This window comes from Erpetoichthys calabaricus, chromosome 4 (genome assembly GCF_900747795.2).
Source record: "Erpetoichthys calabaricus chromosome 4, fErpCal1.3, whole genome shotgun sequence".
Lineage (NCBI taxonomy): Eukaryota > Metazoa > Chordata > Cladistia > Polypteriformes > Polypteridae > Erpetoichthys > Erpetoichthys calabaricus.
This window is the reverse complement of record NC_041397.2, coordinates 306,675,507-306,686,923: the sequence shown is the minus strand read 5'-3', so window position 1 is coordinate 306,686,923 and position 11,417 is coordinate 306,675,507. Positions and strand designations below refer to the sequence as shown.

Genomic DNA, 11,417 nt, shown 5'->3' with positions numbered 1-11,417 from the left:
AAAAGACAAATGTCTCTGTGTGTGTGTCTGTGTATTTGTGTGTCCTTCTGGGGCTGTGTTTCTGTTATATGTCATTTGGTATGGGATACATAAAAACAGTGCTAATGTTTATGATTTGCCATCCTAGGGAATGAATAATGCAATGCATTTTAGTACAGTAGAACCTCTGGTCACATACAAATTGGATTACGATCAAGAAGTTTGCCAAACTTTTGCATCTATTCACGACCACATACTCTGGTGGAGAACAAAAACACTGGCGGCCAGTTTCCCTTCCGGTTCGTAGGCACCAATGATTTCCGCAAGTGTTCAGTCTCTCCCTGTACATTGTTCTTGGTCAGACGTGCGTGCATTCGCTGTGAACTCTTTGTGCTCTATTTTGTGTGCTTTTGCATTAATTTTGTAATTAACCATGGCCTCTAAGCAAGTGAAGAGTGGTAGTGTGGGTGAGAAGAAAGGTTCAAAGAAAACTGAAATCCAATTAAAGAAAGAAATCATTGAAAAATTCATTTTACTGATCTTGCCGCCAAGTACAAGAATTCGAACTCTACTAGAAATCTATCCATTTCTAAAACGAAATCTTCCTTTCTCCACCCAGTTTCTTCCTCACTTCCTTTACGCCAAAACTCAACTCATGCAAGGTTAGTTTTCTTGGTTGTTTATGGTTAGTTTTGTATAAATTAAGGATTTTTCAAACTTTCATTTTTTTTCCTGTGCTTAAAACTCAGAAAAAAAGTGTTTACAGTAAGTGGTTCGTAAGGGTGTAGTGCAAACTTTTGCAATGTTAGTTTTCTCTGTTGTTCAAGGTTTTCTCAGTGTTATTCAATGTTTTATTTATTTGTTATATTAACAGATTAATTGTATTTACAAACAATCTTATGAGGAAATTACGTTCGGGTTGCGACCAAATTGGATCGCATCAAGAGTTTTGGAACGAATTATTGTACTACATGCATCACAAAATACCCTGCAATAGATGGTGCCCTGCAAATGTTAATGGTGAAGATACTGAGGTCTACATTGATTATATAGATTTCAACCTGTCTTAGACAGGTAGCACAGCTAGTATGATACATACATTTGCTTTAGACCACAACACATAACTTTTTTTATATTACAGATACATGAAGATAGATTTAAATTTTTCAAATCAAGCACAATAGGTCATGTCATGAAATTAGATTGCATAAAATAAAGTTCATTTTCACTCTTTACGCTCCACCCCCATTTTAAATAGTTGTCGGCAATAATTATGCTTATTTTTTTTTATAAAGTATTAGAGATCATTTGTTTACAAAGCACTTTTTACATAAAGTTGAATAGTTTGCTGTCAAAATGGTGTATTGCCTGTGTCTGTACGTCTCTGCCTTGTTTTTCTATCTGCCTGTAAAGATGGGGTTTCAGTTGGGAACCTCCCCGTATTTGTGAGGCAGGGTCGATTTGATGGGCAGGTTTCTTTCAAGTAAAAGAGGATTTTTTCCGCTATCAAACACTGCCAGTCATTCTTTCCCATGCATTGTGGTTTACAAGATAAAGCAAATATGAATGCTTCAGAGACTGACTGCTTGTTACCTATTGGATTGCTAAGATGAAAATCAAATTGACTGACTTTTTATTGTCTAATCAGATCTTTAAAATCTCCAGGTTCTGCCCTTTCATACGAGGTAAGGCTTGTCTTTGAACCACCTACAGATCATGAGATATTCAAAGAAGACCAGAAAAGGGAAACACATGTCTTTATTTACAAAATTCCAATGAGCCAGGCTGACAGAGAAAGGCGCATCCTCACATGTTAGCAACAGCATTTTAAGAAGAATAATATCTGTAGAAAAAAAAAAAGTCCATCAATTACACAAGAAGCTTTGAGCATTATAAAAGAGAATAGCAAAAGTAATAGATCTGATTGAGATTTGGACACTTTTTGTAACTTTGACACTCGTAGGTTTCTGCTTTCTTCCAATATAATAGTGATGCAAATGGGGTGTGCAGGCTTTACTTATCCTACAGTTACATGCTAATTCTATACATTTTGTTCCAGTGATTATTTTTTTTTTGCTGTTTTTATTTTATATGTATATTTTTATTACTCAGAGCATATACCTTATAGAATTATGCATGCATGTGTGTGAATAATAAATACAGGTATATATACAGTATATATATATATATATATATATATATATATATATATTGTGACAAACGTGTGAGTAGGAGGACGTTGTATGGACCAAGCAAAGGTAATTCCACACCAGGCCAAGGGGTGGAGGGGTGCACTAAACCTTCTCCTGTTATCTCTACAGACCAGCCGCAGGAAAACCTGTCTGATTCAGAGCTGATGATGACGCTTCCGGCACTCAGCATGATGTCACTTCCAGTTCCGACACCCAGAAGAATGTCACTTCCGGTGCACAGACTGACGTCGGAAGAACATCACTTCTGGTCTGATCCCTTAAAGCTGCCTTCTTTGCAAACCCTCGCCAGTTCTGTTTTGGACTCAGTATTGTGAACATCTCTGTGCTATTCAAAACCCTATTGCAGCCAGTAATATTATATGGGTGGCTGCCCCAAACCTTTTTATGTGTGTCGAATCTGTTCATTTTCACTATATATATACAGTTAGCTCCATAAATATTTGGACAGAGACAACTTTTTTCTAATTTTGGTTCTGTACATTACCACAATGAATTTTACATGAAACAATTCAGATGCAGTTGAAGTGCAGACTTTCAGCTTTAATTCAGTGGGGTGAACAAAACGATTGCATAAAAATGTGAGGCAACTAAAGCATTTCTGTAACACAATCCCTTCATTTCAGGGGCTCAAAAGTAATTGGACAATTGACTCAAAGGCTATTTTATGGGCAGGTGTGGGCAAGTCTGTCATTATGTCATTATCAATTAAGCAGATAAAAGGCCTGGAGTTGATTTGAGGTGTGGTGCTTGCACACACCTGAGGACAGGGGTTACATAGCCAGATTTTCTATCTCTTATAGTAATTTCCACAGCAGCATTTTCAGTTAACTGAAAGCGACATAAAGAACGATTTGAATAGCCAGTGAACATTGCATTGCAGTAGTCAGTCCTACTAGAAGTAAAATATTTTTAAACTGGAAAACAACAGTTTATGGATAATGTTGTGTTGTGTGCTTTAAATGCTAGTGTCAAAATTGTGTGCTGATTCAGTAAAACTAATGGTTAGTTCAAATGTTCTACACAGGCATCTTTGTCTTCAGAATAAGTTAAAAGTAGTGTGGTGGACTGTAGATATTCATAACTCAACAAAGTGTTCATCTGACAAGGCTTGTTAGGCTAAATGGCTTATTGTTGTGTGAATAAATCTAAAGAACATTTACATTTTTTTCTAGTAAACAAACATCAGCTAGGGAATAAAGTATCATTAACAACAAAAATTTCCAAGGTACAAAAAAAAAAAAACAGGTCTCTAGAGTCCTGGAGATATTTTTAATATCCCATGTCACCTCAACTGGAAACCTCCAATGAGACTTTTACACGCTGAAGCCAATTAAAAAGCTCAGGTCTCAGCATCCAGATTTCTCAGTGAGATGCTGCATGTTTTCTTGAGGTAATTTACAACACATCATGTTAGACTTACTTATAATTTTTTTAACAGATTAGACTCCATACATTCAATATTTATTATATTCGTAGTGCTCAGAATCGTTATTAGTGATCCACAGATTGCATGAAGGATGGAGTCGGCCTTACTGGAAGACATACAGCGGAGGAGCAGCTCTGAGGTGTTTGGCTGTGTCTTACCCCAGAAGCCCTGCAAACAAACGTCAGCTAAAGCCCCCATGTCAGACACTGAAGACTTGCAGTAGACTCTGTGAGGTAATTTTTTTTTTTCAAGCTGTTGTAACAAAGATAGGCAATAATTACAACAAAGAAAAGGAGGTTGATGTACCTGTAAGTTAAAAAAGAAAATATATGAAGACATTTATTATTGACATTTTGGTGCATAAAATGTAGCTACAGACCCAGTATGTACTGTAGTTCTTCATAAAGATATGAATAATGTTAGGTGTTACAGCTCCAGAAACCCAGGTTCAGTTCCTGGCTTGATCACTGTCTCTGTCTTTCTAGCTTCTCTCTCATCTTAAGATGTACATCAATGGAAGAATCTAAACTGGTTCTGTGTGTACGTGTGAGTGAATTGTCCAAGATTGGCTTTTTCCTTTACTATCTTTCTTCTTCCTTTATCAGACATTGTTATCCAAAGTGATTTACAGCTTTATGCCTGATGCTGCGAGTATAGGCTAGCAGGTGAAATGGAGGAGGTAGAGAAAACCTATAGAGATAAGGGGAAAAAATTAGCATATCAGACACTAGAAATAAAATCAATGTTAATTCCCCCCCCAAAAAATTGAAATACCTAAAAGATATATTTTAAAAAATATATTACCACTTATATGTTTAAATATGTCATAAAATATTTCAAGGATACAATGATAAGTACATTACAGTATCTTACACTGAAATGCACTGTAAAATACCGTATTTATACGTGTACCACGCGCACATTTTTTCCCGAAAATTAGCATTAGAAAATCAGGTGCGCGTCATACACGAGGAAATGTAATGTTTACTTCTTCTGCTTGGGCTCTCTCGCTCGCTCTCTCTCTCTCTCACTCGCTGGCGCTCTCATGCTCTCCCTCACTCGCATATGCGAACGGAAGAAAGAAAAACTTTCATCATGCAACAAGAACAGAAGGGCATTTCGCAGAAAACGTTCCCTAAACGCTTCCTATACAATCATAACGCGCGTCGTACACGGGGCAAAATGGTTTTCGCGATTTTCTTTGTAAAAATTAGGGTGCGCGTCTTACACGACAGCGCGTGGTACACGAGTAAAAACGTTATGTAAATTATTGCCATTTTTGTATACTGCAATATATTTTCCAAAAATATAGTTCTTAATATATTTTAAAATGATGTTAATATTATACTGTAAAATGCATCTTAGACAACTATTAATACTGATACTGAGTATTTTGTTAATCCTAATTATGGTATACTCTACAATATATTTTTAGATTATATATTTTAAAATAGACATTATTCTTTTTTGTATTGAATTATAATTTTAAAATAGATTAACTGTGCACTGACAACTCATCTAATAGAAATCTTACATATTTAAGGTGTCTTCTAGATCAAACCACATTGTGACAACAGAAATTATAAGCTTGCCATTAACTAAGTATGTAAAAGTAAGAAGTTTGCACATTGAAGCCTACTGAACATACACTGGTGGAGTGACCAGCTTCGATGACTTTTAGTGAGTTTCAGGGAGTTAAAAATAAATTAGAATCATGGGGAAGATGGGGTTTAGCTTTTTCCTTATAAAAAGGTAATGCATGAATAATCTGCTTTGGATATGGACAACCAATATATTTCATGTGTTATGCATAATATATCTGTAAATGTGTGTTGTTATAACACATTATGGGAAATATATTGCAGCATCCCATCAGGGGTGAATCCAGGAGCTGGAAAAGGAGGCAGGGGTTTCTGAACAGTTCAGTGGATGACGGTAGGGGGTTTATAAGGGTGAGGTACGAGCACAGGAGAAAGAGGCTTCTGTGTAGGGAAGCAGAGGTTTTTTTTTTAGGGCATCTCTCAGGGTCACAACCAATGTTCCCTCTAAGGAGTAGCATATAGTGAGCAAAAAACATTGTTTATGAGCGACATTTTGTTTAAGCCAAAAATTTATGAGCACTAACTCCGACGGTCGGAGTGAGCGATCGTGCGGGAAGTATGAGCGACGCTATGAATTTGTGTGAGCGATCGCTCATGTGCTCAGCTTAGAGGGAACATTGGTCAGAACAATTACAGGCTTATAGGTAATTGTAAATAGTTTTGTTCAGTTTCTTTCGTTGTTGATTTATATTCATGTATAATTCTTAAACTGTTATGAGTAAATTGTTCTGCAAGAAAAAATAGTCGATTTTACCACAGTGTCTGCAGATGTATCTGTGAAAAATTAAAATTTATTTTCATGTAAAATGTACAGTTTGTGCTTAGGAAAACTATGCATTGTTTGTTTTTCCATTATGAAGACTAGGGTTGCGTGGTATACTGGTACTGAAAATGTACAGAAAAGCACAAATTTAAAAGAACAATTACGGTACCAACATTTCAAGATTTTCTGTACTAGGAGTAAACATAACTGACCTCGCAAATACCATGCCCTTACTAGAAATTCACTATTGCAGTTATGGAAAAGAATGTTTCGTAGACTTCACAAATTGAAAGTACAAGCTTTGACACACTCAGAAGACGGGTTGTGGAGTTATTCATTTTGGTAACGGTACTGAGGTTCAAATGCTGGTATTGATACCAAAATTTTAATTCCTATCCAAAACTAGTGTAAATGACTGGATGACTACATCCCAGCAAAAATAGAACATTTTAAAAACACGTATATATCCAGCCTGAACACTGAGATCTAGGTACAACAACAACTTTCTAAAAAATACACCTATCTTCTTCAAACAAGTTGTGTCGTGTTTGTCTTGTTACTGGCACCAGGCCTATTGTTTTTGCTTCAGTAATTATTTCTATACCTTTTAAAAGCCATTTGACCTATGTCCAACGATAACTGCGGTAGAGATTGTTTAATTTAGCTGAGATTTTCGCAGTCTTTTGTTTATAGTCTTGGGACCAGGCTTATTGAATTGTAAAATTCTTACATGAGTAGTTTTTGAGATACTTTACATTTATACATATGCACACACACACACACACACTCAGAGAAATTTATAAGCTGGGATATCTGACAGCTTGTTTGAGCTTATGCTCGAGGATGAAGAGAAAGAAATGATCATACAAAGACACAAACACACCAAGATCTATAAATGTCGATGTGGACAGAGGCATTGAACCATTCCTCTACTATTCTGTACATCCATGCAGCTTTATTGCTTCAATTTACCAAACGTGTTTAGCTTCAAATTAAGTATTGAAGTTGTTCACTTGATTCAGTTTCCTCCTTACATGTATTTGTGTATATTATAAATATTACCTGCGGTGGGCTGGCGCCCTCCCGGGGTTTGTTTCCTGCCTTGTGCCCTGTGTTGGCTGGGATTGGTTCCAGCAGACCCCCGTGACCATGTAGTTAGGATATAGCGGGTTGGATAATGGATGGATGGATATAAATATTACATAATATTATGTACTTGTTTCTATATTATTGTACCATACAATCAGTTGAATTATATTGTCAAATCTTCCATTAAGTGATTTCCTGCGGTATCACAAATGTGAAATTTACATGGATGTACAGGATGGATAATTCTATACTGATTTTTTGGTGCTGGTTATGTGTTCTTTTTTTGACTTATGACTTACCACGAATATGGCTATATATCCTGATTAATGTTTATTTCGATTTTTAGTCTTCAAAATTTTGACCCATGCTTGAATTCCAACCTGTCCGCACCTTCTTCTTATTTCATTGTCTCTCTCAAAACTGCCAGCACCCTGTGCAAGCATTTCAGTAAGGTATACATATAACTTGTTATACTTCATGATCATGAAGTGTGTGTCGTACTGCATGTCGATTAGACGGGAAACAACACATTTCACAGAACTCTGTACAGATGACAATAAACCAAAATTTAAACTTTAAAATGGTGATTAGGAGATAGAATATTTCAATAAACTTTGTTAAAGTTAAAGTCCACTACTTGGTGCCAAGACACCTGGTGAACAGAAGAACTCTCTTGCAGACACTGGTGGTCATTTATACAGTGGCACATTAATAAATGTTGTTTTTCATCTTATATAGAGTCTTTTGCATCATGAAGTTCTGTCCAAAGCAATGAAATAACAAAATGCAACATGAAGTAAATTTGAATGCATAATTGTGTTTTATGTTTTCATTATTTTAAAATCTTTTAAAACAACACTTCTTAAAAAAATTGTACTTTGTGGTTGACCAGGAGGAAATGGTTTGGTAGGCAAGGGGACAGTGAAGACGTTACATCCATGATGTGTGTGACATTATCATCATTTCACACCAAAAGTATTCTTGTAGACGCTTATTTTTTTGCGTGACTTTTATCATGAATACATTCATAACCTTCAAATTAAAATTAGGAAAGACATTTTGCAATAAGATTGTTTTACTCAGTAATCATGGAACTAGAGAGTAGTAAGGTAGTGCATGTAGATTAGCACATGCAAATAAGAATTTCACTGTTCTCTGTTGCAGTGACAGTACTGACCCCATAAAACGTATAAACATCTTTGGAATAAGCACAAACAAAGGCCTGCAAATCAGAAAATGAACTAAATGTGTTACTCTCTATAAAATGTGTTGGTCTGCATGTTTGCTTCACTTCTTCTTATTAAATTGGCAACAGAACATCTGGACCTCGTTGACTTTCATTTATTTCAATATTCCTAAACACATGGATTGTCAAAAAGTGAATGCAGGAATTTGTTTTAATCTTTTTAAGACATCATTAGGGATGTATGATCTTAAATTTAAACTGATTCTGTATTGCTTAATGCTGTAATTAATTATTTGAATAAAATAAAACGTGATTGATGATTGAAAATTTGAACTACATTAAGTAGTTCAGAAGCGACAAGAACAAAGCCTGGACCAGGAGTTGTGCTGCTTGCTCTGTCGGTTTCGGTCTGACCTTACGGATGTTGTATAGTGTGAATCTGCAGGACAGATAGACCATAGCAACATGGTCCTTGAAGGACAGATGGTCATCAATCACCACTACAAGGTGGTGTACAGACTTGGAACGTGTTAACGATAGTGAGCTGAGCTAAGCAGAGATTTAACGTTGAGTAGATGGATGAGCTGGAATATAAAAAAATGTCTGTCTTTGCCAGGTTGAGATGCTTAATCCAGGTTGTAATATCAGAACAAAACCAATAACATGTATTTATATAGCACATTTTCATGCAAATGATGTAGCTCAAAGTGCTTTACAAGATGAGGAAAGAAATGTTTATAAAAAATAGAAATATAAAAATAAGATTAGGCAATACTAAATAACAAAGAATAAAGTAAGGTCTGATGGCCGGGAGGACAGAAAACACACAAAAAAGCTTCAGAGGGCCGGAGAAAAAAAAAAAACAAAATCTGCAGGGGCTCCAAGGCCACAAGACCACCCAGTCCCCCCGGGTGTTCTACCTAACATAAAAAAATCTAAATCAGTCTTCATGGTTTTCAGGCTTCACGTGAATGAATTTGATGATGATGGTCACGTGGACATCTGGCCTTCAATCCATCAATGTAGGGATTGCATGGTGCCCTGATCACTAATGATTTCAGAGGTTTGACATTATAATAATGAACAATGATAGCTAATTTCCATTTTTCTATTTCCTACAGCTGAAGTCGATATTCTTCAAAGATGAACACTTCTTTCACTTCAGTGACCGAGTTTGTGCTGCAATGTGTGATCGATTCTGGACAACGGACTTACACGATTGCTGCTCTTGTTTTAATCTTTTTAATATCCTTTATTGGAAACTTGCTGGTTATTCTGGTCATTGTGATAAACCACCAGCATCAGACACCAATGTTCATTTTTATTGCGGCACTTGCAGTGGTTGATATGATTAACAGCACAAACCTTATTCCACGCATGCTGGCCGCTATGATCTATGGATCACTCTCTGTCTCGTATGGACCTTGTGCGTTACAAATTCACATTGAAGCCCACATCCTTGCTGTTGAAACTCTTCTTTTATGCCTCATGGCACTTGACCGCTATGTTGCTGTTGTTTATCCCTTGAGGTATCCATCACTTGTCACAAATAGAACTGCTTTGGCGTGCCTCTTGCAAGCTAATGTCATTGCAGTTATCATCATCACCCCACTGACAATATTGCTTACCGAACTGATTTTTTGCATAAGCAACAGCCTTCCTTCTTGTTTCTGTGATTACCCTACAATGGTTCAAATTGCATGCAATGACGATCCCAAGTTCCTAACTTACCTGTCAACAATAACTGTCATCTTTGCTTTTGGCCCTCTGCTGCTGATTCTCTTTTCCTACATTAGAATTACTCAAGCAGCATTACAAATTTCATCCGTTGAAGGAAAAAAGAAAGTTTTCAGCACCTGCTTGACTCACTTGTTAGTAGTTGGGACAATTTATATTCCACTCTTTTTGTCCTACATGTTGCCAGGACTGGGGATTCCACTGTCTATCGAAGCCTACAACACGCTTATCATAGTGGGCAATACTGTTCCTCCCATGCTCAATCCTATCATTTACAGTTTCCGGAACAAGGAGATTAAAGGCAGCATTCTAAAACTCTTGACTGGGACGAAACCAAGACAAGAAATTAAAAATTATTAAAACAAAAAACTAATGTCAGTATTAACTTCAAGAAGTGTATTCAAAAAAGACATTATGAATTGTTATTTTAATAAGGAGTATGCAACACGGTAGAGTGAGAGGGCTTTTCTTCCATTTTAGGTCAGTACCTTCTGAAACCTTGGATTACCTCGGTCGAATTGCTCTGATATACAAAATCCCAAAACACTTTCTCTTTTCCAGTATAACCACAGAAGTCACCTAATTGATTGTGCATGGTGACCTTGCTTGAACAATTGTATGCCACTGTTCCCAGTGTGTCACTTAATGTTAAGGATAATTGGCAACTCTCATTTTCACTTACTATTGTTCTGCTAGTCCTCTTCCTTCCAGCTGGGATGAGAGGCTAAGCAGACTTGCTTCCATCTAATCTGCCCTTTGACAACTTGTTGTGCCTGATCCCAGGTGAGGTTCATTTCCTTTTCTTCAGATGTTATTGTCCTCCTCCATGATGTTTTTGGTCATCTTTGTTTCATCTTTCCAAATGGAGTCCATTTGAGAGCAACTTTTGAGATATGTTCTTTGTCCATTCTAAACACATCCCCTAACCATCTCGGAGGCTTTTGACGTTTGATTTCAAGTGTTATACTCAGGCATTTTGTCTTTCTGTAGTGCTCACCATTTTAAATCTTTTCAGGCTAGAATATCTCACAGATCCTTCTCATGCCTTCATTTTGGAAGAGAATGAAAAGAGACTTTATATTTATGTTATACAGTCGAGTCTTAGTCTGTAGGCTAAATTGCTTTGATCTGCAGGTGCTGTGAGCTTTTCTTAAACTTGCCTGGGTGTTTTTACTGGCAGCATTATCAGGTGTACTGCCTGGTGCATGAGCTGTTGGGTTGATGTACATTACTTTTGGTTTTGAGAGAAATGAGAATTAGGCCACTTTGTTTGCCATATATATTCAGCCCATTGGTCTTCTCCTGCATATGGACATGTACAGCAAGGTCATCTGCAAAGTTCAGGTGTTCTACCTGGGGCAGTAAGGTCCACTGGATTTGTGTGGTCTGATGTGTTGTATTGCATGATGTAGTCAATAACAGT

The 11,417-nt window shown here is 36.7% G+C and overlaps 1 protein-coding gene across 1 annotated transcript; it reads left to right on the top strand.

The window, feature by feature from the left end:
• Positions 1-9,400: 9,400 nt before the first annotated feature.
• On the top strand, positions 9,401-10,354 carry LOC114641231 (olfactory receptor 13G1-like). The gene has a single exon (XM_028790316.2). It carries the CDS (start codon positions 9,401-9,403, stop codon positions 10,352-10,354), a length of 954 nt encoding a protein of 317 aa, XP_028646149.1.
• The last annotated feature ends 1,063 nt before the right edge of the window (positions 10,355-11,417 follow it).